Here is a 27,500-nt window from a genome sequence, read left to right as displayed (position 1 = left end):
TCATCATCACCACCATCACCTGCTCCTTAGATTCTATATCCCAGACCTAGAGAACACAATCATCATCATCATCATCATCACCTGCTCCTTAGATTCTATATCCCAGACCTAGAGAACACAATCATCATCATCATCATCACCTGCTCCTTAGATTCTATATCCCAGACCTAGAGAACACAATCATCATCATCATCATCACCTGCTCCTTAGATTCTATATCCCAGACCTAGAGAACACCATCATCATCACCTGCTCCTTAGATTCTATATCCCAGACCTAGAGAACACAATCATCATCATCATCATCATCATCATCAGGGCTCGACATTAAACGACTGTCCTCTTGTCCAGGACATGTAAAAAAAAATATATACAAATAAATGTCGGACAGAAAAGTTGTTCGAATGGCCAAGTACAGTTTAATACTCAAATCTATTTTTCCATGTACATAAATTTAAATAAAAAGCCTACATGTCAAAGTGAAGGTGATCTGCATATTGGCTACAGCCTCATGTCCAAACCGATGCTGACACGAGGGAGGCGACAGAAAAATGTAGCCAAACTTGAATGAGACTTAAATTACATACAGGCTAAAAACGCCTGTCACGTCTTAAATTAACATGAACGTCTAAAGGCTTGATTCTGTCAACATACTCGAGGCACTTGTTCAGATCAAATTGTCACAAGACCGGAGTGAAGGCCAGTTCCTGTTGCGCACCGCAATATCACCCACCTTGATTTTGAAATCTCATTTTGAAAACGATTTAACCATAAACTTTAAAATTGTTTAAAACCCTGGACGTTTTATGTCATTTTATTAAGCATGTCTTACTTTGTTTCAAAGTAGCTTTAGCCTAGCCGAAATACAACCACAGAAAATGTTGAGGGAATTATTTAAAAAACGTAATATTCTATTGAAACCAGCATTTCTCCTGTTCTATTGGTTTTCAAAATCAACGTTGTTTTACTGTCCGGTGACCCACACTAGTTGATGCCAATCACACCCTTTCTTAATTTCTAACGGATATTTTCATCTCTGTCACATGAGACCGCTCCTGCAGTACGCTTGAGAACGGTGTTTTCCCACTAATTGCATTTTTGGAACATTTGCGCGTAGCCTACAGCCATGCGCGCATCGTTGAGCTTTATAATATGAAGAAATAAAAACGTTATCAACATTTTAAGCTACATGGTCTGATCCTGTTGCATCAGCTTCATTGCTTTAAAAAATAAAAAAATAAAAATATATGTTAAATATGCAGTGGTTTTATGAATTTTGAGCTCTGTCATCTCAGAACTGGCCCAGAGTCTGTTTAATTAAGGACACCCTTAATTTTGAGCTCTGTCGTCTCAGAACTGGCCCAGAGTCTGTTTAAATTAAGGACTCAGGAGGGGAATACTTTATAAAAATAAAAAAAAGACAAAAGTATTTGGTTGTAATTGTAAACGTTGCAATACTTTAATAGGCCACCGAGTGTGGACCACCGTCCTCCAGAAGAGCCTTAGAATGGCAGCGTTGTGTTTTGAGACAGGCTTGAATATGCAGAGTAGCCACTAGACAGAGGGTAGCCTCCAATTGGCTGATTCTCTGGGGGAACAAAAAGACAGCCATGCATTTTGTTTTGTAAAGTGGTTACTTGATGAAACCATGGGGGTTACAGATCATTCTATATAAAGTTACCATTTTATATAAAAGTGACTTGTGGTCCTCTGTAGCTCAGCTGGTAGAGCACGGCGCTTGTAACGCCAGGGTAGTGGGTTCGATTCCCCGGGAACCACCCATATGTAAAAATGTATGCACACATGAGACTGTAAGTCGCTTTGGATAAAAACGTCTGCTAAATGGCATATTATTATGATTATTATTATTGTCTAGTTGAGCATTATTATTATTACTTGAGCTGTTGTACAAGTAAAAAAAAAAATATGTCCTACTTGTCTGAAGTATAAGTGGCCAAAAACGTTAATGTCAAGACCTGATCATCATCATCACCACCTCAAATCATGTCCCCTGTTCCCTTGAGGCCAGTACAAACCCTTGTGTCTGCCTGTCTCTCTGTGCGTGTGTCTGCCTGCCTGTCTCTCTGTGCGTGTGTCTGCCTGCCTGTCTCTCTGTGCGTGTGTCTGCCTGCGTGTCTGTATCTTACGTGAATGAGGTTCTCGTAGGTGCCACAGACGATGTGATGGTTTGTGACAGCGATGGAGTAGACGCTGCCCCCGCTGGTCTGGAGGACATGAACACAGTCCAGAGAACGGATGTCCCAAATCTGATGACCGGGGAGAGGGGAAGAGAGGGGAGGAGGGGGAGAGGGGAAGAGGTGGTGGGGGGAGAGGGGAAGAGGAGGTGGGGGAGAGGGGGAGAGGAGGTGGGGGAGAGGGGAAGAGGAGGTGGGGGGAGAGGGGAAGAGGAGGTGGGGGAGAGGGGAAGAGGAGGTGGGGGAGAGGGGGAGAGGAGGTGGGGGAGAGGGGAAGAGGAGGTGGGGGGAGAGGGGAAGAGGAGGTGGGGGAGAGGGGAAGAGGAGGTGGGGGAGAGTTTTACTAAATGTTTAGAATGATTATTCACTGTACTGGAACAAGACAGAGCACACAAACAAACAGACAGCAGGCATTTACAGACAGGCAGTCTAGCAGAAACACAACAGACAGCAGCCATTTACAGCCATTCCAGCTCTGCTCAGCTGTAGAAAGACATAAATCACAGCTGCAAGTCATCAACTTCCATCCCCATAGCAATGGTGGAATGTTCACTAGCTCCACAAATCAGAGAGCTCCACCAAAACATGCCACGACGTGGGGGAGAGATGGGAGGGACAGAGAGAGAGATGGGGAAGGAGAGAGGGGGGAGAGACAGAGAGAGAGATGGGGAAGGAGAGAGGGGGGAGAGACAGAGAGAGAGATGGGGAAGGAGAGAGGGGGAGAGACAGAGAGAGAGATGGGGAAGGAGAGAGGGAGGGACAGAGAGAGAGAGAGAGAGGGAAGGAGAGAGGGGGAGAGACAGAGAGAGAGATGGGGAAGGAGAGAGGGGAGGGACAGAGAGAGAGAGAGAGATGGGGAAGGAGAGAGGGGGGAGAGACAGAGAGAGATATGGGGAAGGAGAGAGGGGGAGAGACAGAGAGAGAGATGGGGAAGGAGAGAGGGAGGGACAGAGAGAGAGAGAGATGGGGAAGGAGAGAGGGGGAGAGACAGAGAGAGAGATGGGGAAGGAGAGAGGGAGGGACAGAGAGAGAGAGAGAGATGGGGAAGGAGAGAGGGGGGAGAGACAGAGAGAGAGATGGGGAAGGAGAGAGGGGGAGAGACAGAGAGAGAGATGGGGAAGGAGAGAGGGGAGGGACAGAGAGAGAGAGAGATGGGGAAGGAGAGAGGGGGAGAGACAGAGAGAGATGGGGGAAGGAGAGAGGGGGAGAGACAGAGAGAGAGATGGGGAAGGAGAGAGGGGAGGGACAGAGAGAGAGAGAGAGATGGGGAAGGAGAGAGGGGGGAGAGACAGAGAGAGAGATGGGGAAGGAGAGAGAGACAGAGAGAGAGATGGGGAAGGAGAGAGGGGGAGAGACAGAGAGAGATGGGGAAGGAGAGAGGGGAGGGACAGAGAGAGAGAGATGGGGAAGGAGAGAGGGGGGAGAGACAGAGAGAGATATGGGGAAGGAGAGAGGGGGAGAGAGAGAGATATGGGGAAGGAGAGAGGGGAGGGCCAAATAGAGAGAGATGGGGAAGGAGAGAGGGGGAGGGACAGAGAGAGAGAGGGGGAAGGAGAGAGGGGAGGGACAGAGAGAGAGATGGGGAAGGAGAGAGGGGGAGGGACAGAGAGAGAGATGGGGAAGGAGAGAGGGGAGGGACAGAGAGAGAGATGGGGAAGGAGAGAGGGGGAGGGACAGAGAGAGAGAGAGAGAGATGGGGAAGGAGAGAGGGGGAGAGACAGAGAGAGAGATGGGGAAGGAGAGAGGGGGAGAGACAGAGAGAGAGATGGGGAAGGAGAGAGGGGGGAGAGACAGAGAGAGAGATGGGGAAGGAGAGAGGGGGAGAGACAGAGAGAGAGATGGGGAAGGAGAGAGGGGGAGAGAGAGAGAGAGGGGGGAAGGAGAGAGGGGGAGAGAGAGAGAGAGAGATGGGGAAGGAGAGAGGGGGAGGGACAGAGAGAGAGATGGGGAAGGAGAGAGGGGAGGGACAGAGAGAGAGATGGGGAAGGAGAGAGGGGGGAGGGACAGAGAGAGAGAGAGAGATGGGGATAATAAATCTAAAATCTACCATACTGACTTCTACCCCCCTCCCTCCCTCCAGTCCCCTGGGTCTTCGTTAGCAGCTCAGAGAGACTTCTACACCTCCCCCCTCTATATTTAGTAACAGACCCAGAGACTGGCCAACCACATCCCTATGCTTTCAGCTATGATGCCACACCCTGACCTACCTTGATGGTCTGGTATGATCCACTGTAGAGGTGGTTCTGGGAGGCCACCAGAGCACGAACCCAGTGGTTCAGTCCTGTTAACTCCTTCTTCAACTTCAACTCTGTCCCCACTATGTCCCACACCTAGAGGGAGAGAAGGAGAGGAGAGGGAGAGAAAAGGGGAGAAGAGGGAGAGAGAAGGGGTGAGAGGGAGAGGAGAGGGAGAGAGAAGGAGAGGAGAGGGAGAGAGAAGGGGAGGAAGGGAGAGAGAAGGGGGTGAGAGGGAGAGAGAAGGGGGGAGAGGGAGAGAGAAGGGTGGAGAGGGAGAGAGAAGGGTGGAGAGGGAGAGAGAAGGGTGGAGAGGGAGAGAGAAGGGGGAGAGGGAGAGAGAAGGGGTGAGAGGGAGAGGAGAGGGAGAGAGAAGGGGTGGAGAGGGAGAGAGAAGGAGAGGAGAGGAGAGGGAGAGAGAAGGAGAGGAGAGGGAGAGAGAAGGAGAGGAGAGGGAGAGAGAAGGGGTGAGAGGGAGAGAGAAGGGGGGAGAGGGAGAGAGAAGGGGGGAGAGGGAGAGAGAAGGGTGGAGAGGGAGAGAGAAGGGTGGAGAGGGAGAGAGAAGGGGGGAGAGGGAGAGAGAAGGGGTGAGAGGGAGAGGAGAGGAGAGGGAGAGAGAAGGGGTGGAGAGGGAGAGAGAAGGAGAGGAGAGGGAGAGAGAAGGGGGGAGAGGGAGAGAGAAGGGGGGAGAGGGAGAGAAGGAGAGGAGAGGGAGAGAAAAGGGGAGAAGAGGGAGAGAGAAGGGTGGAGAGGGAGAGGAGAGAGAGGGGGGAGAGGAGAGAGGGAGAGAGAAGGGGTGGAGAGGGAGAGAGATGGAGAGGAGAGGGAGAGAGAGAGAGAGAAGGGGGAGAGGAGAGAGGGAGAGAGAAGGGGTGGAGAGGGGGAGAGAAGGGGTGGAGAGGGGGAGAGAAGGGGGTGGAGAGGGAGAGGAGAGAGAGAGAGGGAGAGGAGAGGAGAGGGGGAGAGGAGAGAGGGAGAGAGAAGGGGTGGAGAGGGAGAGGAGAGAGAGAGGGAGAGAGGAGAGAGGGAGAGAGAAGGGGTGGAGAGGGGGAGAGAGAGAGAGGAGAGGGAGAGAGAAGGGGGAGAGGGAGAGGAGAGAGAGAGGGGGAGAGGAGAGAGGGAGAGAGAAGGGGTGGAGAGGGGGAGAGCAGGGGTGGAGAGGGAGAGGAGAGAGAGAGAGGGAGAGGAGAGGAGAGGGAGAGAGAGAGAGAGGAGAGGGAGAGAGAGAGAGGAGAGGGAGAGAGAAGGGGGAGAGGGAGAGAGAAGGGGGGAGAGGGAGAGAGAAGGAGAGGAGAGGGAGAGAGAAGGGTGGAGAGGGAGAGAGAAGGGGGAGAGGGAGAGAGAAGGGGGGAGAGGGAGAGAGAAGGAGAGGAGAGGGAGAGAGAAGGGGGAGAGGGAGAGAGAAGGGGAGAAGAGGGAGAGAGATATGGAGGGAGAGGGAGAGAGAAGGGGTGGAGAGGGAGAGAGAAGGGGAGAAGAGGGAGAGAGAAAAGGGGGGAGAGGGAGAGAGAGAAAAGGAGGGAGAGGAGAGAAGGAGGGAGAGGGGGAGAGAGATTATCCAACAGACAGATAGGTGAGAACTACACAATCAGAGCAGGGCAGCAGTATTATTACAGTAACACACACACACACACACACACACACAGACACACACACACAGTAACACACAGACACACACACAGAGTTACAAAGTTATCAGGCGTTAACGGTGCAGATGATGTCATTGAGCTGAAACACTGAAGGGAGAGAGAGAGAGAGAGTTGTGAAAGAGAGGAAAGTCCCTTACAATAGTGACATCATTCTTCCCTCTCTCTTTCCCAGTTACCACGGTGATAGAGGGAGCACAGCGCCCTGTCAAGGAGATCTCTCCCTCCCTTCCTCTCCCTCCCTCCCTCCCTCTCTCTCCCCACCCTCCCTCCCTCCCTCTTCCCTCCCTCCCCTCCTCTCTCTCGCTCTCTACCTCAGTGATTCTGTCTGTCCTCTCCCATCAGAAGAGCTGAGACCTGAGGCACTGTACAGGAAGAGGAGGCCTGGGGTTAAAGGTTAAAGCTGTTGATCAGCCTGGTACTGTACAGGAAGAGGAGGCCTGGGGTTCAGGGTGTCCATTAGCCGGTAATAGTCGGCTTTCGGCCCCCTCAAAAAATAGAAAAGCCGATAAATAAAAAACGGCACCGGCCAATTGGGAGAAGAAAAAAATCCCGTTGTGAAATAATATTTTTGAGCATAACCATTAATGGAAATACCAGAGGATGGAAATACATTTGACTGGTCATGCTGATCGGTCTATGGGTTCATTTGCATAATTTAGTGGAATTAAATTAGCGCTTGTGTATATTCGTTATGCATCTTATTTAAATCACACAGAGACAGAGACTTTGAGAGGAGAATCTGTCAGACAGCGCTCTTATAATAAGGCCAATCATTACTCAACAATTCTAAATGCAATCGTGCGTTAAAAACACCTTTTGGGGGGGGGGGGCATGATTAAAAGAGCGCTAGTTTTTATATTTCTCAACTGGTAACTGAAGCACGCTTCCCATTCGCCATTCAAATACAAAATCGGCAAATGGGTTTTATCCTTCACTGTACCTGATGCCCAGAACTGAGAGTACACTACATTGTTGACAAAGTTGTCATTATTTTGGTCCTATTTTCATCATCATTGTAACAGTTGTTGTTTTTTTATGCTAGCTAAGTAACCACGGTTAGCCACATTTTGACTTAACCATATTAGTTAGCTAGCCAAGCGGTTGTGTCTCGTTTCTGAGTCATAGCAGAACTGTTCATCTTGTTAATTATTAATATGTGCCTTATTCTAAGACGTCAAGCCATTGTATTGAAGCCAATTTCAAAGTTTCCCCTTTCAGACCACAGTGGATGGACACACAACATTGGATAATTACAGCTTAATTTACATTTACATTTTAGTCATTTAGCAGACGCTCTTATCCAGAGCCACTTACAGTTAGTGAGTGCATACATATTTTTTTTTTGTTTGCATACTGGCCCCCCGTGGGAATCGAACCCCACAACCCTGGCGTTGCAAACGCCATGCTCTACCAACTGAGCTACATCCCTGCCGGCCATTCCCTCCCCTACCCTGGACGACGCTGGGCCAATTGTGCGCCGCCCCATGGGTCTCCCGGTCGCGGCCGGCTACGACAGAGCCTGGATGATGGCAGAGCCAGGTAATGACGGCAGAGAAGTCTGAATTTAAACCCATCATCAAGATTAAAAGACCAGTAAAAGTGAGGAACAGCCTATCTCCCGTGTCTCTCTAACTTGAGCACAACATCCATATCGTTGCCCATATCGTTGCTTACAGCAGTAAGAAATAGCAAAGGTTACACCCTCTTCCACAGCCAATGAACAGCGGGATTTTTGTATTGGGCGAAGCAGTTTCTAGGCGTCTATTTTTAAATAGTCTTTTGGTCCTACCTTGATGGCCTTGAGGGATCCGCTGAACAGCATGTTGTGGGAGGACACCAGCGTGCATACGGGGTTGTCATGGGCACGGATAGTATTCACCTTCTGCAGGGTCTGGATGTCCCACACCTACACACAGAGAGCGACAAAGAGAGAGAGAGAGAGAGACAGAGACAGAGACAGAGACAGAGACAGAGACAGAGACAGAGACAGAGACAGAGACAGAGAGAGAGACAGAGAGAGAGAGAGAGAGAGAGACAGAGAGAGAGAGAGAGAGAGAGAGAGAGACAGAGAGAGAGAGAGAGACAGAGAGAGAGAGAGAGAGAGAGAGAGAGAGAGAGAGAGAGAGACAGAGAGAGAGACAGAGAGAGAGACAGAGAGAGAGAGAGAGAGAGAGAGAGAGAGAGAGAGAGAGAGAGAGAGAGAGAGAGAACGCACAAGAGGCATGTTGGACACCAACGCAGATACAGGTCTGTCTGCTAATCTAGGTATAGTACAGCAGGTTCATGGTTCTACAGTAGGTCTGTCTGCTAATCTAGGTATAGTACAGCAGGTTCATGGTTCTACAGTAGGTCTGTCTGCTAATCTAGGTATAGTACAGCAGGTTCATGGTTCTACAGTAGGTCTGTCTGCTAATCTAGGTATAGTACAGCAGGTTCATGGTTCTACAGTAGGTCTGTCCGCTAATCTAGGTATAGTACAGCAGGTTCATGGTTCTACAGTAGGTCTGTCTGCTAATCTAGGTATAGTACAGCAGGTTCATGGTTCTACAGTAGGTCTGTCTGCTAATCTAGGTACAGTACAGCAGGTTCATGGTTCTACGGTAGGTCTGTCTGCTAATCTAGGTATAGTACAGCAGGTTCATGGTTCTACAGTAGGTCTGTCTGCTAATCTAGGTATAGTACAGCAGGTTCATGGTTCTACAGTAGGTCTGTCTGCTAATCTAGGTACAGTACAGCAGGTTCATGGTTCTACAGTAGGTCTGTCTGCTAATCTAGGTATAGTATAGCAGGTTCATGGTTCTACGGTATGTCTGTCTGCTAATCTAGGTATAGTATAGCAGGTTCATGGTTCTACAGTAGGTCTGTCTGCTAATCTAGGTATAGTACAGCAGGTTCATTGTTCTACAGTAGGTCTGTCTGCTAATCTAGGTATAGTACAGCAGGTTCATGGTTCTACAGTAGGTCTGTCTGCTAATCTAGGTATAGTACAGCAGGTTCATGGTTCTACGGTAGGTCTGTCTGCTAATCTAGGTATAGTACAGCAGGTTCATGGTTCTACGGTAGGTCTGTCTGCTAATCTAGGTACAGTACAGCAGGTTCATGGTTCTACGGTAGGTCTGTCTGCTAATCTAGGTATAGTACAGCAGGTTCATGGTTCTACAGTAGGTCTGTCTGCTAATCTAGGTACAGTACAGCAGGTTCATGGTTCTACAGTAGGTCTGTCTGCTAATCTAGGTATAGTACAGCAGGTTCATGGTTCTACAGTAGGTCTGTCTGCTAATCTAGGTACAGTACAGCAGGTTCATGGTTCTACGGTAGGTCTGTCCGCTAATCTAGGTATAGTACAGCAGGTTCATGGTTCTACAGTAGGTCTGTCTGCTAATCTAGGTATAGTACAGAAGGTTCATGGTTCTACAGTAGGTCTGTCTGCTAATCTAGGTATAGTACAGCAGGTTCATGGTTCTACAGTAGGTCTGTCTGCTAATCTAGGTACAGTACAGCAGGTTCATGGTTCTACGGTAGGTCTGTCCGCTAATCTAGGTATAGTACAGCAGGTTCATGGTTCTACAGTAGGTCTGTCTGCTAATCTAGGTATAGTACAGCAGGTTCATGGTTCTACAGTAGGTCTGTCTGCTAATCTAGGTATAGTACAGCAGGTTCATGGTTCTACGGTAGGTCTGTCCGCTAATCTAGGTATAGTACAGCAGGTTCATGGTTCTACAGTAGGTCTGTCTGCTAATCTAGGTATAGTACAGCAGGTTCATGGTTCTACGGTAGGTCTGTCTGCTAATCTAGGTATAGTACAGCAGGTTCATGGTTCTACAGTAGGTCTGTCTGCTAATCTAGGTATAGTACAGCAGGTTCATGGTTCTACAGTAGGTCTGTCTGCTAATCTAGGTATAGTACAGCAGGTTCATGGTTCTACAGTAGGTCTGTCTGCTAATCTAGGTATAGTACAGCAGGTTCATGGTTCTACAGTAGGTCTGTCTGCTAATCTAGGTATAGTACAGCAGGTTCATGGTTCTACAGTAGGTCTGTCTGCTAATCTAGGTATAGTACAGCAGGTTCATGGTTCTACAGTAGGTCTGTCTGCTAATCTAGGTATAGTACAGCAGGTTCATGGTTCTACAGTAGGTCTGTCTGCTAATCTAGGTATAGTACAGCAGGTTCATGGTTCTACAGTAGGTCTGTCTGCTAATCTAGGTATAGTACAGCAGGTTCATGGTTCTACAGTAGGTCTGTCTGCTAATCTAGGTATAGTACAGCAGGTTCATGGTTCTACAGTAGGTCTGTCTGCTAATCTAGGTATAGTACAGCAGGTTCATGGTTCTACAGTAGGTCTGTCTGCTAATCTAGGTATAGTACAGCGGGTTCATGGTTCTACAGTAGGTCTGTCTGCTAATCTAGGTATAGTACAGCAGGTTCATGGTTCTACAGTAGGTCTGTCTGCTAATCTAGGTATAGTACAGCAGGTTCATGGTTCTACGGTAGGTCTGTCCGCTAATCTAGGTATAGTACAGCAGGTTCATGGTTCTACAGTAGGTCTGTCTGCTAATCTAGGTATAGTACAGCAGGTTCATGGTTCTACGGTAGGTCTGTCTGCTAATCTAGGTATAGTACAGCAGGTTCATGGTTCTACGGTAGGTCTGTCTGCTAATCTAGGTATAGTACAGCAGGTTCATGGTTCTACAGTAGGTCTGTCTGCTAATCTAGGTATAGTACAGCAGGTTCATGGTTCTACGGTAGGTCTGTCTGCTAATCTAGGTATAGTACAGCGGGTTCATGGTTCTACAGTAGGTCTGTCTGCTAATCTAGGTATAGTACAGCAGGTTCATGGTTCTACGGTAGGTCTGTCTGCTAATCTAGGTACAGTACAGCAGGTTCATGGTTCTACGGTAGGTCTGTCTGCTAATCTAGGTATAGTACAGCAGGTTAATGGTTCTACGGTAGGTCTGTCTGCTAATCTAGGTACAGTACAGCAGGGTCATGGTTCTACGGTAGGTCTGTCTGCTAATCTAGGTATAGTACAGCAGGTTCATGGTTCTACGGTAGGTCTGTCTGCTAATCTAGGTATAGTACAGCAGGTTCATGGTTCTACAGTAGGTCTGTCTGCTAATCTAGGTATAGTACAGCAGGTTCATGGTTCTACAGTAGGTCTGTCTGTTAATCTAGGTATAGTACAGCAGGTTCATGGTTCTACAGTAGGTCTGTCTGCTAATCTAGGTACAGTACAGCAGGTTCATGGTTCTACGGTAGGTCTGTCCGCTAATCTAGGCATAGTACAGCAGGTTCATGGTTCTACAGTAGGTCTGTCTGCTAATCTAGGTATAGTACAGCAGGTTCATGGTTCTACGGTAGGTCTGTCTGCTAATCTAGGTATAGTACAGCAGGTTCATGGTTCTACGGTAGGTCTGTCCGCTAATCTAGGTATAGTACAGCAGGTTCATGGTTCTACGGTAGGTATGTCTGCTAATCTAGGTATAGTACAGCAGGTTCATGGTTCTACGGTAGGTCTGTCCGCTAATCTAGGTATAGTACAGCAGGTTCATGGTTCTACGGTAGGTCTGTCTGCTAATCTAGGTATAGTACAGCAGGTTCATGGTTCTACGGTAGGTCTGTCTGCTAATCTAGGTATAGTACAGCAGGTTCATGGTTCTACAGTAGGTCTGTCTGCTAATCTAGGTATAGTACAGCAGGTTCATGGTTCTACGGTAGGTCTGTCTGCTAATCTAGGTATAGTACAGCAGGTTCATGGTTCTACAGTAGGTATGTCTGCTAATCTAGGTATAGTACAGCAGGTTCATGGTTCTACGGTAGGTCTGTCTGCTAATCTAGGTATAGTACAGCAGGTTCATGGTTCTACAGTAGGTCTGTCTGCTAATCTAGGTATAGTACAGCAGGTTCATGGTTCTACGGTAGGTCTGTCTGCTAATCTAGGTATAGTACAGCAGGTTCATGGTTCTACGGTAGGTCTGTCCGCTAATCTAGGTATAGTACAGCAGGTTCATGGTTCTACAGTAGGTCTGTCTGCTAATCTAGGTATAGTACAGCAGGTTCATGGTTCTACAGTAGGTCTGTCTGCTAATCTAGGTATAGTACAGCAGGTTCATGGTTCTACAGTAGGTATGTCTGCTAATCTAGGTATAGTACAGCAGGTTCATGGTTCTACAGTAGGTCTGTCTGCTAATCTAGGTATAGTACAGAAGGTTCATGGTTCTACAGTAGGTCTGTCTGCTAATCTAGGTACAGTACAGCAGGTTCATGGTTCTACAGTAGGTCTGTCTGCTAATCTAGGTATAGTACAGCAGGTTCATGGTTCTACAGTAGGTCTGTCTGCTAATCTAGGTATAGTACAGCAGGTTCATGGTTCTACGGTAGGTCTGTCTGCTAATCTAGGTATAGTACAGAAGGTTCATGGTTCTACAGTAGGTCTGTCTGCTAATCTAGGTACAGTACAGCAGGTTCATGGTTCTACAGTAGGTCTGTCTGCTAATCTAGGTATAGTACAGCAGGTTCATGGTTCTACGGTAGGTCTGTCTGCTAATCTAGGTATAGTACAGCAGGTTCATGGTTCTACGGTAGGTCTGTCCGCTAATCTAGGTATAGTACAGCAGGTTCATGGTTCTACAGTAGGTCTGTCTGCTAATCTAGGTATAGTACAGCAGGTTCATGGTTCTACAGTAGGTCTGTCTGCTAATCTAGGTATAGTACAGCAGGTTCATGGTTCTACGGTAGGTCTGTCCGCTAATCTAGGTATAGTACAGCAGGTTCATGGTTCTACAGTAGGTCTGTCTGCTAATCTAGGTATAGTACAGCAGGTTCATGGTTCTACAGTAGGTCTGTCTGCTAATCTAGGTATAGTACAGCAGGTTCATGGTTCTACAGTAGGTCTGTCTGCTAATCTAGGTATAGTACAGCAGGTTCATGGTTCTACGGTAGGTCTGTCTGCTAATCTAGGTATAGTACAGAAGGTTCATGGTTCTACAGTAGGTCTGTCTGCTAATCTAGGTACAGTACAGCAGGTTCATGGTTCTACAGTAGGTCTGTCTGCTAATCTAGGTATAGTACAGCAGGTTCATGGTTCTACAGTAGGTATGTCTGCTAATCTAGGTATAGTACAGCAGGTTCATGGTTCTACAGTAGGTCTGTCTGCTAATCTAGGTATAGTACAGAAGGTTCATGGTTCTACAGTAGGTCTGTCTGCTAATCTAGGTACAGTACAGCAGGTTCATGGTTCTACAGTAGGTCTGTCTGCTAATCTAGGTATAGTACAGCAGGTTCATGGTTCTACAGTAGGTCTGTCTGCTAATCTAGGTACAGTACAGCAGGTTCATGGTTCTACAGTAGGTCTGTCTGCTAATCTAGGTATAGTACAGCAGGTTCATGGTTCTACAGTAGGTCTGTCTGCTAATCTAGGTACAGTACAGCAGGTTCATGGTTCTACAGTAGGTCTGTCTGCTAATCTAGGTATAGTACAGCAGGTTCATGGTTCTACAGTAGGTATGTCTGCTAATCTAGGTATAGTACAGCAGGTTCATGGTTCTACAGTAGGTCTGTCTGCTAATCTAGGTATAGTACAGCAGGTTCATGGTTCTACGGTAGGTATGTCTGCTAATCTAGGTACAGCAGAGCAGGTTCATGGTTCTACGGTAGGTCTGTCCGCTAATCTAGGTATAGTACAGCAGGTTCATGGTTCTACAGTAGGTATGTCTGCTAATCTAGGTATAGTACAGCAGGTTCATGGTTCTACAGTAGGTCTGTCTGCTAATCTAGGTATAGTACAGAAGGTTCATGGTTCTACAGTAGGTCTGTCTGCTAATCTAGGTACAGTACAGCAGGTTCATGGTTCTACAGTAGGTCTGTCTGCTAATCTAGGTATAGTACAGCAGGTTCATGGTTCTACAGTAGGTATGTCTGCTAATCTAGGTATAGTACAGCAGGTTCATGGTTCTACAGTAGGTCTGTCTGCTAATCTAGGTATAGTACAGCAGGTTCATGGTTCTACGGTAGGTATGTCTGCTAATCTAGGTACAGCAGAGCAGGTTCATGGTTCTACGGTAGGTCTGTCCGCTAATCTAGGTATAGTACAGCAGGTTCATGGTTCTACAGTAGGTATGTCTGCTAATCTAGGTATAGTACAGCAGGTTCATGGTTCTACGGTAGGTCTGTCCGCTAATCTAGGTATAGTACAGCAGGTTCATGGTTCTACGGTAGGTCTGTCTGCTAATCTAGGTATAGTACAGCAGGTTCATGGTTCTACAGTAGGTCTGTCTGCTAATCTAGGTATAGTACAGCAGGTTCATGGTTCTACAGTAGGTCTGTCCGCTAATCTAGGTATAGTACAGCAGGTTCATGGTTCTACGGTAGGTCTGTCTGCTAATCTAGGTACAGTACAGCAGGTTCATGGTTCCACGGTAGGTCTGTCCGCTAATCTAGTTATAGTACAGCAGGTTCATGGTTCTACGGTAGGTCTGTCTGCTAATCTAGGTACAGTACAGCAGGTTCATGGTTCTACGGTAGGTCTGTCTGCTAATCTAGGTATAGTACAGCAGGTTCATGGTTCTACGGTAGGTCTGTCTGCTAATCTAGGTATAGTACAGCAGGTTCATGGTTCTACAGTAGGTCTGTCTGCTAATCTAGGTATAGTACAGCAGGTTCATGGTTCTACAGTAGGTCTGTCTGCTAATCTAGGTATAGTACAGCAGGTTCATGGTTCTACGGTAGGTATGTCTGCTAATCTAGGTACAGCACAGCAGGTTCATGGTTCTACGGTAGGTCTGTCCGCTAATCTAGGTACAGCACAGCAGGTTCATGGTTCTACAGTAGGTCTGTCTGCTAATCTAGGTACAGTACAGCAGGTTCATGGTTCTACAGTAGGTATGTCTGCTAATCTAGGTATAGTACAGCAGGTTCATGGTTCTACAGTAGGTCTGTCTGCTAATCTAGGTACAGTACAGCAGGTTCATGGTTCTACAGTAGGTCTGTCTGCTAATCTAGGTATAGTACAGCAGGTTCATGGTTCTACAGTAGGTCTGTCTGCTAATCTAGGTACAGCACAGCAGGTTCATGGTTCTACGGTAGGTCTGTCCGCTAATCTAGGTATAGTACAGCAGGTTCATGGTTCTACGGCAGGTATGTCTGCTAATCTAGGTATAGTACAGCAGGTTCATGGTTCTACGGTAGGTCTGTCCGCTAATCTAGGTATAGTACAGCAGGTTCATGGTTCTACGGTAGGTCTGTCCGCTAATCTAGGTATAGTACAGCAGGTTCATGGTTCTACGGTAGGTCTGTCTGCTAATCTAGGTATAGTACAGCAGGTTCATGGTTCTACAGTAGGTCTGTCTGCTAATCTAGGTATAGTACAGCAGGTTCATGGTTCTACAGTAGGTCTGTCCGCTAATCTAGGTATAGTACAGCAGGTTCATGGTTCTACGGTAGGTCTGTCTGCTAATCTAGGTACAGTACAGCAGGTTCATGGTTCCACGGTAGGTCTGTCCGCTAATCTAGGTATAGTACAGCAGGTTCATGGTTCTACGGTAGGTCTGTCTGCTAATCTAGGTACAGTACAGCAGGTTCATGGTTCTACGGTAGGTCTGTCTGCTAATCTAGGTATAGTACAGCAGGTTCATGGTTCTACGGTAGGTCTGTCTGCTAATCTAGGTATAGTACAGCAGGTTCATGGTTCTACAGTAGGTCTGTCTGCTAATCTAGGTATAGTACAGCAGGTTCATGGTTCTACGGTAGGTCTGTCTGCTAATCTAGGTATAGTACAGCAGGTTCATGGTTCTACAGTAGGTCTGTCTGCTAATCTAGGTACAGTACAGCAGGTTCATGGTTCTACAGTAGGTCTGTCTGCTAATCTAGGTACAGTACAGCAGGTTCATGGTTCTACAGTAGGTCTGTCTGCTAATCTAGGTACAGTACAGCAGGTTCATGGTTCTACAGTAGGTCTGTCTGCTAATCTAGGTATAGTACAGCAGGTTCATGGTTCTACAGTAGGTCTGTCTGCTAATCTAGGTATAGTACAGCAGGTTCATGGTTCTACAGTAGGTCTGTCTGCTAATCTAGGTATAGTACAGCAGGTTCATGGTTCTACGGTAGGTATGTCTGCTAATCTAGGTACAGCACAGCAGGTTCATGGTTCTACGGTAGGTCTGTCCGCTAATCTAGGTACAGCACAGCAGGTTCATGGTTCTACAGTAGGTCTGTCCGCTAATCTAGGTACAGTACAGCAGGTTCATGGTTCTACAGTAGGTCTGTCTGCTAATCTAGGTATAGTACAGCAGGTTCATGGTTCTACAGTAGGTCTGTTTGCTAATCTAGGTACAGTACAGCAGGTTCATGGTTCTACAGTAGGTCTGTCTGCTAATCTAGGTACAGTACAGCAGGTTCATGGTTCTACAGTAGGTATGTCTGCTAATCTAGGTATAGTACAGCAGGTTCATGGTTCTACGGTAGGTCTGTCTGCTAATCTAGGTATAGTACAGCAGGTTCATGGTTCTACGGCAGGTATGTCTGCTAATCTAGGTATAGTACAGCAGGTTCATGGTTCTACGGTAGGTCTGTCCGCTAATCTAGGTATAGTACAGCAGGTTCATGGTTCTACGGTAGGTCTGTCCGCTAATCTAGGTATAGTACAGCAGGTTCATGGTTCTACGGTAGGTCTGTCTGCTAATCTAGGTATAGTACAGCAGGTTCATGGTTCTACAGTAGGTCTGTCTGCTAATCTAGGTATAGTACAGCAGGTTCATGGTTCTACAGTAGGTCTGTCCGCTAATCTAGGTATAGTACAGCAGGTTCATGGTTCTACGGTAGGTATGTCTGCTAATCTAGGTACAGCACAGCAGGTTCATGGTTCTACGGTAGGTCTGTCCGCTAATCTAGGTACAGCACAGCAGGTTCATGGTTCTACAGTAGGTCTGTCCGCGTATAATCTAGGTACAGTACAGCAGGTTCATGGTTCTACAGTAGGTCTGTCTGCTAATCTAGGTATAGTACAGCAGGTTCATGGTTCTACAGTAGGTCTGTCTGCTAATCTAGGTACAGTACAGCAGGTTCATGGTTCTACAGTAGGTCTGTCTGCTAATCTAGGTACAGTACAGCAGGTTCATGGTTCTACAGTAGGTCTGTCTGCTAATCTAGGTATAGTACAGCAGGTTCATGGTTCTACAGTAGGTATGTCTGCTAATCTAGGTATAGTACAGCAGGTTCATGGTTCTACGGTAGGTCTGTCTGCTAATCTAGGTATAGTACAGCAGGTTCATGGTTCTACAGTAGGTATGTCTGCTAATCTAGGTACAGCACAGCAGGTTCATGGTTCTACGGTAGGTCTGTCCGCTAATCTAGGTATAGTACAGCAGGTTTATGGTTCTACAGTAGGTATGTCTGCTAATCTAGGTATAGTACAGCAGGTTCATGGTTCTACAGTAGGTCTGTCCGCTAATCTAGGTATAGTACAGCAGGTTCATGGTTCTACGGAAGGTCTGTCCGCTAATCTAGGTATAGTACAGCAGGTTCATGGTTCTACGGTAGGTCTGTCTGCTAATCTAGGTATAGTACAGCAGGTTCATGGTTCTACAGTAGGTCTGTCTGCTAATCTAGGTATAGTACAGCAGGTTCATGGTTCTACAGTAGGTATGTCTGCTAATCTAGGTATAGTACAGCAGGTTCATGGTTCTACGGTAGGTCTGTCCGCTAATCTAGGTATAGTACAGCAGGTTCATGGTTCTACGGTAGGTCTGTCTGCTAATCTAGGTATAGTACAGCAGGTTCATGGTTCTACGGTAGGTCTGTCCGCTAATCTAGGTATAGTACAGCAGGTTCATGGTTCTACGGTAGGTCTGTCTGCTAATCTAGGTATAGTACAGCAGGTTCATGGTTCTACGGTAGGTCTGTCTGCTAATCTAGGTATAGTACAGCAGGTTCATGGTTCTACAGTAGGTCTGTCTGCTAATCTAGCTATAGTACAGCAGGTTCATGGTTCTACAGTAGGTCTGTCTGCTAATCTAGGTACAGTACAGCAGGTTCATGGTTCTACAGTAGGTCTGTCTGCTAATCTAGGTACAGTACAGCAGGTTCATGGTTCTACAGTAGGTCTGTCTGCTAATCTAGGTACAGTAAAGCAGGTTCATGGTTCTACAGTAGGTCTGTCTGCTAATCTAGGTATAGTACAGCAGGTTCATGGTTCTACAGTAGGTATGTCTGCTAATCTAGGTATAGTACAGCAGGTTCATGGTTTTACGGTAGGTCTGTCCGCTAATCTAGGTATAGTACAGCAGGTTCATGGTTCTACGGTAGGTCTGTCCGCTAATCTAGGTACAGTACAGCAGGTTCATGGTTCCACGGTAGGTCTGTCCGCTAATCTAGGTATAGTACAGCAGGTTCATGGTTCTACGGTAGGTCTGTCCGCTAATCTAGGTATAGTACAGCAGGTTCATGGTTCTACGGTAGGTCTGTCTGCTAATCTAGGTATAGTACAGCAGGTTCATGGTTCTACAGTAGGTCTGTCTGCTAATCTAGGTACAGTACAGCAGGTTCATGGTTCTACGGTAGGTCTGTCTGCTAATCTAGGTACAGTACAGCAGGTTCATGGTTCTACGGTAGGTCTGTCTGCTAATCTAGGTATAGTACAGCAGGTTCATGGTTCTACAGTAGGTCTGTCTGCTAATCTAGGTATAGTACAGCAGGTTCATGGTTCTACAGTAGGTCTGTCTGCTAATCTAGGTATAGTACAGCAGGTTCATGGTTCTACAGTAGGTCTGTCTGCTAATCTAGGTATAGTACAGCAGGTTCATGGTTCTACGGTAGGTCTGTCTGCTAATCTAGGTATAGTACAGCAGGTTCATGGTTCTACAGTAGGTCTGTCTGCTAATCTAGGTATAGTACAGCAGGTTCATGGTTCTACGGTAGGTCTGTCTGCTAATCTAGGTATAGTACAGCAGGTTCATGGTTCTACAGTAGGTCTGTCTGCTAATCTAGGTATAGTACAGCAGGTTCATGGTTCTACAGTAGGTCTGTCTGCTAATCTAGGTACAGTACAGCAGGTTCATGGTTCTACGGTAGGTCTGTCTGCTAATCTAGGTACAGTACAGCAGGTTCATGGTTCTACGGTAGGTCTGTCTGCTAATCTAGGTATAGTACAGCAGGTTCATGGTTCTACAGTAGGTCTGTCTGCTAATCTAGGTATAGTACAGCAGGTTCATGGTTCTACAGTAGGTCTGTCTGCTAATCTAGGTATATAGTACAGCAGGTTCATGGTTCTACAGTAGGTCTGTCTGCTAATCTAGGTACAATACAGCAGGTTCATGGTTCTACAGTAGGTCTGTCTGCTAATCTAGGTATAGTACAGCAGGTTCATGGTTCTACAGTAGGTCTGTCTGCTAATCTAGGTATAGTACAGCAGGTTCATGGTTCTACAGTAGGTCTGTCTGCTAATCTAGGTATAGTACAGCAGGTTCATGGTTCTACGGTAGGTCTGTCTGCTAATCTAGGTATAGTACAGCAGGTTCATGGTTCTACGGTAGGTCTGTCTGCTAATCTAGGTATAGTACAGCAGGTTCATGGTTCTACGGTAGGTCTGTCTGCTAATCTAGGTATAGTACAGCAGGTTCATGGTTCTACAGTAGGTCTGTCTGCTAATCTAGGTATAGTACAGCAGGTTCATGGTTCTACGGTAGGTCTGTCCGCTAATCTAGGTATAGTACAGCAGGTTCATGGTTCTACAGTAGGTCTGTCTGCTAATCTAGGTATAGTACAGCAGGTTCATGGTTCTACAGTAGGTCTGTCCGCTAATCTAGGTATAGTACAGCAGGTTCATGGTTCTATGGTAGGTCTGTCCGCTAATCTAGGTACAGTACAGCAGGTTCATGGTTCTACGGTAGGTCTGTCTGCTAATCTAGGTACAGTACAGCAGGTTCATGGTTCTACGGTAGGTCTGTCTGCTAATCTAGGTATAGTACAGCAGGTTCATGGTTCTACGGTAGGTCTGTCTGCTAATCTAGGTATAGTACAGCAGGTTCATGGTTCTACAGTAGGTCTGTCTGCTAATCTAGGTATAGTACAGCAGGTTCATGGTTCTACAGTAGGTCTGTCTGCTAATCTAGGTATAGTACAGCAGGTTAATGGTTCTACGGTAGGTCTGTCTGCTAATCTAGGTATAGTACAGCAGGTTCATGGTTCTACGGTAGGTCTGTCTGCTAATCTAGGTGTAGTACAGCAGGTTCATGGTTCTACAGTAGGTCTGTCTGCTAATCTAGGTACAGTACAGCAGGTTCATGGTTCTACGGTAGGTCTGTCTGCTAATCTAGGTACAGTACAGCAGGTTCATGGTTCTACAGTAGGTCTGTCTGCTAATCTAGGTATAGTACAGCAGGTTCATGGTTCTACGGTAGGTATGTCTGCTAATCTAGGTATAGTACAGCAGGTTCATGGTTCTACAGTAGGTCTGTCTGCTAATCTAGGTATAGTACAGCAGGTTCATGGTTCTACGGTAGGTCTGTCTGCTAATCTAGGTATAGTACAGCAGGTTCATGGTTCTACGGTAGGTCTGTCTGCTAATCTAGGTATAGTACAGCAGGTTCATGGTTCTACAGTAGGTCTGTCTGCTAATCTAGGTATAGTACAGCAGGTTCATGGTTCTACAGTAGGTCTGTCTGCTAATCTAGGTATAGTACAGCAGGTTCATGGTTCTACGGTAGGTCTGTCTGCTAATCTAGGTATAGTACAGCAGGTTCATGGTTCTACAGTAGGTCTGTCTGCTAATCTAGGTATAGTACAGCAGGTTCATGGTTCTACGGTAGGTCTGTCTGCTAATCTAGGTACAGTACAGCAGGTTCATGGTTCTACGGTAGGTCTGTCTGCTAATCTAGGTATAGTACAGCAGGTTCATGGTTCTACAGTAGGTCTGTCTGCTAATCTAGGTATAGTACAGCAGGTTCATGGTTCTACAGTAGGTCTGTCTGCTAATCTAGGTATAGTACAGCAGGTTCATGGTTCTACAGTAGGTCTGTCTGCTAATCTAGGTACAGTACAGCAGGTTCATGGTTCTACAGTAGGTCTGTCTGCTAATCTAGGTATAGTACAGCAGGTTCATGGTTCTACAGTAGGTCTGTCTGCTAATCTAGGTATAGTACAGCAGGTTCATGGTTCTACAGTAGGTCTGTCTGCTAATCTAGGTATAGTACAGCAGGTTCATGGTTCTACGGTAGGTCTGTCTGCTAATCTAGGTATAGTACAGCAGGTTCATGGTTCTACGGTAGGTCTGTCTGCTAATCTAGGTATAGTACAGCAGGTTCATGGTTCTACGGTAGGTCTGTCTGCTAATCTAGGTATAGTACAGCAGGTTCATGGTTCTACAGTAGGTTTGTCTGCTAATCTAGGTATAGTACAGCAGGTTCATGGTTCTACAGTAGGTCTGTCTGCTAATCTAGGTATAGTACAGCAGGTTCATTCATGTTATTGTGGTTATACGGGATCCTTTATAAGAGACAACAGTCAGACTGTAGGTGTGTTATTGTGGTTATACGGGATCCTTTATAAGAGACAACAGTCAGACTGTAGGTGTGTTATTGTGGTTATACGGGATCCTTTATAAGAGACAACAGTCAGACTGTAGGTGTGTTATTGTGGTTATACGGGATCCTTTATAAGAGACAACAGTCAGACTGTAGGTGTGTTATTGTGGTTATACGGATCCTTTATAAGAGACAACAGTCAGACTGTAGGTGTGTTATTGTGGTTATATGGGATCCTTTATAAGAGACAACAGCAGTCAGACTGTAGGTGTGTTATTGTGGTTATACGGGATCCTTTATAAGAGACAACAGTCAGACTGTAGGTGTGTTATTGTGGTTATATGGGATCCTTTATAAGAGACAACAGTCAGACTGTAGGTGTGTTATTGTGGTTATACGGGATCCTTTATAAGAGACAACAGTCAGACTGTAGGTGTGTTATTGTGGTTATACGGGATCCTTTATAAGAGACAACAGTCAGACTGTAGGTGTGTTATTGTGGTTATATGGGATCCTTTATAAGAGACAACAGCAGTCAGACTGTAGGTGTGTTATTGTGGTTATACGGGATCCTTTATAAGAGACAACAGTCAGACTGTAGGTGTGTTATTGTGGTTATACGGGATCCTTTATAAGAGACAACAGTCAGACTGTAGGTGTGTTATTGTGGTTATATGGGATCCTTTATAAGAGACAACAGTCAGACTGTAGGTGTGTTATTGTGGTTATACGGGATCCTTTATAAGAGACAACAGTCAGACTGTAGGTGTGTTATTGTGGTTATATGGGATCCTTTATAAGAGACAACAGTCAGACTGTAGGTGTGTTATTGTGGTTATATGGGATCCTTTATAAGAGACAACAGTAGTCAGAACAGACTCACTATGATGGTGCAGTCAGCTGAGCCACTATACAGTCTGTTCCTACAGGGAGGGAGGAGAGAGAGAGGAGGGAGAGAGAGAGGAGGGGAGAGGGAGGAGGGGAGAGAGAGGAGGGGAGAGAGAGAGGAGGGGAGAGAGGGGGGAGGGGAGAGAGGGGGAGGAGAGAGGGAGGAGGGGAGAGAGAGAGAGGAGAGAGAGAGGAGGGGAGAGAGAGAGAGGGAGGAGAGAGGGAGGAGAGAGAGGTGGGAGGAGAGAGGGAGGAGAGAGAGGAGGGAGAGAGAGAGAGGAGGAGGTGAGAGAGGGAGGAGAGAGGGGGGAGGAGAGAGAGAGGAGGAGGAGAGAGAGGGGGGATGAGAGAGGGGGAGGAGGGAGAGGGGGAGGAGGGGAGAGGGGAGGAGGGGAGAGAGGAGGAGGAGAGAAGGAGGAGAGAGAGGGAGGAGAGAGAGGGAGGAGAGAGGGGGAGGAGAGGGAGAGGAGAGGAGAGAGGGGGAGGAGAGGAGGAGGAGAGAGGGGGAGGAGAGAAGGGGAGGAGGAGAGAGGAGAAAGGAGGATAGACAGAAGAGTGAGAGAGATTACATCAGTCAATACATACACAGACCTTTTTATTTAGACAACTGTGTGTGTGTGTGTGTGTGTGTCCTTACCCCTGTATACACAGTGCCAGCACGATTCCATCATGACCCTCCAGAGTCTTCTGACACTTATAGGTGGTGCAGGTATCCCAGACCTGAGACAGAGAGAGAGACAGAGAGAGAGAGAGAGAGAGAGAGAGAACGTCAAAATGTGTGTCTGTACATGTGTCTGTGCAAGCATGCAGTGTGTGTGTGCGTGGAGGTGTGCGAGTGTGTGTGTGGAGGTGTGCGAGTGTAGAGGTGTGCGAGTGTGTGTGTGGAGGTGTGTGAGTGTGTGTGTGGAGGTGTGTGTGAGTGTGTGTATGGAGGTGTGCGAGTGTGTGTGTGTGTGTGTGTGTGGAGGTGTGCGAGTGTGTGTGTGTGTGTGTGTATGTGTGTGGAGGTGTGCGAGTGTGTGTGTGTGTGTGTGTATGTGTGTGGAGGTGTGCGAGTGTGTGTGTGTGTGTGTGTATGTGTGTGGAGGTGTGCGAGTGTGGAGGTGTGTGTGGAGGTGTGCGAGTGTGTATGTGTGTGTGGAGGTGTGCGAGTGTGTATGTGTGCGAGTGTGGAGGTGTGTGTGGAGGTGTGCGAGTGTGGAGGTGTGTGTGGAGGTGTGCGAGTGTGGAGGTGTGTGTGGAGGTGTGCGAGTGTGGAGGTGTGTGTGGAGGTGTGCGAGTGTGGAGGTGTGTGTGGAGGTGTGCGAGTGTGGAGGTGTGTGTGGAGGTGTGCGAGTGTGGAGGTGTGTGTGGAGGTGTGCGAGTGTGGAGGTGTGTGTGGAGGTGTAAGAGTGTGGAGGTGTGTGTGGAGGTGTGCGAGTGTGGAGGTGTGTGTGGAGGTGTGCGAGTGTGGAGGTGTGTGTGGAGGTGTGTGTGTGTAGGTAGGTGTGTGTGTGTGTGTGTGTGTGTGTGTGTGTGTGTGTGTGTAGGTGTGTGTGTGTGTGTGTGAGACAGGGTTCTTACAGACAGCGGCAAGTCAAATTTTAGGACTTTCAAGCGCTAATATTTATTTTCAAGGACCATCAATATGTAATAGTTCCTATTATGCAGTTGTTTCCAGTCACCACCAGATGGCAGTATATATCGCCACCAGATGGCAGTACGTCGCCACCAGATGGCAGTACATATCGCCACCAGATGGCAGTACATATCGCCACCAGATGGCAGTACATATCGCCACCAGATGGCAGTACATATCGCCACCAGATGGCAGTACATATCGCCACCAGATGGCAGTACGTCGCCACCAGATGGCAGTACGTCGCCACCAGATGGCAGTACGTCGCCACCAGATGGCAGTACGTCGCCACCAGATGGCAGTACGTCGCCACCAGATGGCAGTACGTCGCCACCAGATGGCAGTACGTCGCCACCAGATGGCAGTACGTCGCCACCAGATGGCAGTACGTCGCCACCAGATGGCAGTACGTCGCCACCAGATGGCAGTATATCGCCACAAACTCATGAAAAAAAAAAACTAACTTACTATTCATCTCTACCTGACAAGTTCTACTCAATAATACGCGTTTCACTACATACATGAGTGGTGAGTCCAGACTGATGACGTTGACTGATTTCATATATATGAACTGTAACTCAGTCAAATCTTTGATATTGTTGCATTTATATTTTCATTCAGGTGTACATGAAAATATTAAAAATTGTCTTTATATTTCACTACATTTCAGGGGACTCCACGTGGGTCCCCGACCCCCAGTTTGGGAACCACTGTACTACTAACCTTTCTCCCTGCTTGCTTCAATGCTTCCTCTCTCTGTGTATCTCCTTTGCCCCCTTCAATTGCAGCCTGACTCAAAACTGTCTGTCTCACTACGCTCTCTATAAAAGAAAAGGTATTTTGTTTTACGAGAACTCAAGAGTCGCCCATCTTGTGATTATAGCTAGTATACATTTCAGTCAACTGCTCCCTCTGAGGCTCCGTTCAAATGTTAGCTTCTAACTTTATCCTTCTAGCCAGCTAGTTTAGCTAGCTTACCTGGCTAATAGCTTCCCTGGCTAATAGCTTACCTGGCTAATAGCTTCCCTGGCTAATAGCTTCCCTGGCTAATAGCTTACCCGGCTAATAGCTTACCCGGCTAATAGCTTACCTGGCTAATAGCTTACCTGGCTAATAGCTTACCTGGCTAATAGCTTACCTGGCTAATAGCTTACCTGGCTAACAGCCAGAGCCCCTTGAGCTACCTAGCTAGCTAGACATCCGGCTGAAATATCAGCGACTATTTACCTCGGCCTATGCCGTGGCCGGAGTTTTCCCCCGTTGGACAGAGGAGGTGTGAATGAATGCTGCTAACGAGGCAAATCTGAGGGAGAAGGCGAACATAACGAGCACACGTGAATCATTCATGATTCCACTCATTCACAGAGGTAGGCACGATTAGAACTCCGATCAAGAAGCCTTCTGACCGTTGATCAACGATTAGAAGTCAGATCAAGAAGCCTTCTGAGCGTTGATCAACGATTAGAACTCCGATCAAGAAGCCTTCTGAGCGTTGATCAACGATTAGAACTCAGATCAAGAAGCCTTCTGAGCGTTGATCAACGATTAGAACTCAGATCAAGAAGCCTTCTGAGCGTTGATCAACGATTAGAAGACAGATCAAGAACCCTTCTGAGCGTTGATCAACGATTAGAACTCCGATCAAGAAGCCTTCTGAGCGTTGATCAACGATTAGAACTCAGATCAATAAGCCTTCTGAGCGTTGATCAACGATTAGAACTCAGATCAATAAGCCTTCTGAGCGTTGATCAACGATTAGTACTCAGATCAATAAGCCTTCTGAGCGTTGATCAACGATTAGAACTCCGATCAAGAAGCCTTCTGAGCGTTGATCAACGATTAGAACTCAGATCAAGAAGCCTTCTGAGCGTTGATCAACGATTAGAACTCAGATCAATAAGCCTTCTGAGCGTTGATCAACGATTAGTACTCAGATCAATAAGCCTTCTGAGCGTTGATCAACGATTAGAAGACAGATCAAGAAGCCTTCTGAGCGTTGATCAACGATTAGAACTCAGATCAAGAAGCCTTCTGAGCGTTGATCAACGATTAGAACTCAGATCAATAAGCCTTCTGAGCGTTGATCAACGATTAGAACTCAGATCAATAAGCCTTCTGAGCGTTGATCAACGATTAGTACTCAGATCAATAAGCCTTCTGAGCGTTGATCAACGATTAGAACTCAGATCAATAAGCCTTCTGAGCGTTGATCAACGATTAGTACTCAGATCAATAAGCCTTCTGAGCGTTGATCAACGATTAGAACTCCGATCAAGAAGCCTTCTGAGCGTTGATCAACGATTAGAACTCAGATCAATAAGCCTTCTGAGCGTTGATCAACGATTAGAACTCCGATCAAGAAGCCTTCTGAGCGTTGATCAACGATTAGTACTCAGATCAAGAAGCCTTCTGAGCGTTGATCAACGATTAGAACTCAGATCAAGAACCCTTCTGAGCGTTGATCAATGCTGGGAACGCAATAAGTGGGTAAACAATAATTAACAAAATTTTAAATAAACGCTATTTCACAAATAAAAAGGTGCGTAAACGGTGTTTCCTCTACATCCCTGGTTGGGTCTGGCTAAACCCATTCAGAAACATCAATATCCTGCCAGGCAGCACTGAATATACATTAGCCCGGAATTTTAGCCATCGATGTGACGTTCGGCTGCAACTAAAATCAGTCAGTTCTGTACTTTCCTGGATGAGCGCCATTGTGGTTGGAAATGATCGAGCTCGCCCGGGCAACCAGAGTGGTGAAACACGTGAGGAAATAAAACTCTGCAAGTCTGCCTGGAAATTAATTCGGAAGACCAATACATTTCTTCTAATATTTTTTTGGTCATTTTCTTTTCTCCTCTCATTTTAATTCAAGTACCAAACTCGAGAAAATGTGTGATTTCCAAAGTATTCCAGAAGTTGAATTTCAGAGTGCCAAATTCAAGCACCTCGTGAACCCTGGTGTGAGAGAAGAGTATAGGTGTGTGTGATTGTGTGTACGTGCGTGCGTTGGTGGGTGGGTGCGCATGGCGTGTGTGTGTGTGTGTATGTGTGTGTGTGTGTGTCCATGCTGGTGTGTGTGTGTGTGTGTGTGTGTGTGTGTGTGTGTGTGTGTGTCCATGCTGGTGTGTGTGTGTGTGTGTGTGTGTGTGTGTGTGTGTGTTGTGTCCATGCTGGTGTGTGTGTATGTGTGTGTCCATGCTGGTGGGTGTGTGTGTGTGTGTGTGTGTGTGTGTGTGTGTGTGTGTGTGAGTGTGTGTGAGCAACGTGTGCGTTATGTACCTTGATGGTTTTGTCCGAGGATCCAGAGAAGAGCAGGTCTCCTGTAGAATAGACACACAGACACCAGACGGGTCCCTGGTGACCCACGAACGTCCCCTTACATTTAAAGATCTGCTGAGGATC

General features: G+C 46.8%; 1 protein-coding gene across 2 annotated transcripts in view; it reads right to left on the bottom strand.

Moving 5' to 3' along the window:
- Nucleotides 1–27,500, bottom strand: part of traf7 (TNF receptor-associated factor 7) — a 54,736-nt gene that overhangs the window by 3,637 nt on the left and 23,599 nt on the right. Inside the window, exons 12-18 of one of the 2 annotated variants that reach the window (XM_045215923.1) lie at nt 27,378–27,500; nt 23,115–23,197; nt 22,473–22,512; nt 7,867–7,983; nt 4,402–4,524; nt 2,147–2,266; nt 1–276 (exon numbers count right to left, since the gene is read on the bottom strand). The exon at nt 1–276 is cut by the window's left edge and continues 17 nt beyond it; the exon at nt 27,378–27,500 is cut by the window's right edge and continues 5 nt beyond it. In XM_045215923.1, coding sequence (XP_045071858.1) covers nt 214–276; nt 2,147–2,266; nt 4,402–4,524; nt 7,867–7,983; nt 22,473–22,512; nt 23,115–23,197; nt 27,378–27,500 — 669 coding nt within the window. In that variant the 3' untranslated portion in view covers nt 1–213. The remainder of the gene's footprint in view (nt 277–2,146; nt 2,267–4,401; nt 4,525–7,866; nt 7,984–22,472; nt 22,513–23,114; nt 23,198–27,377) is intronic. The other variant, XM_045215922.1, reaches the window with a different exon arrangement.

Source organism: Coregonus clupeaformis, unplaced genomic scaffold, assembly GCF_020615455.1.
Source record: "Coregonus clupeaformis isolate EN_2021a unplaced genomic scaffold, ASM2061545v1 scaf0556, whole genome shotgun sequence".
Classification (NCBI taxonomy): Eukaryota; Metazoa; Chordata; class Actinopteri; order Salmoniformes; family Salmonidae; genus Coregonus; species Coregonus clupeaformis.
The sequence above is the reverse complement of the archived record's forward strand: the minus strand, read 5'-3'. Positions and strand labels throughout refer to the sequence as shown.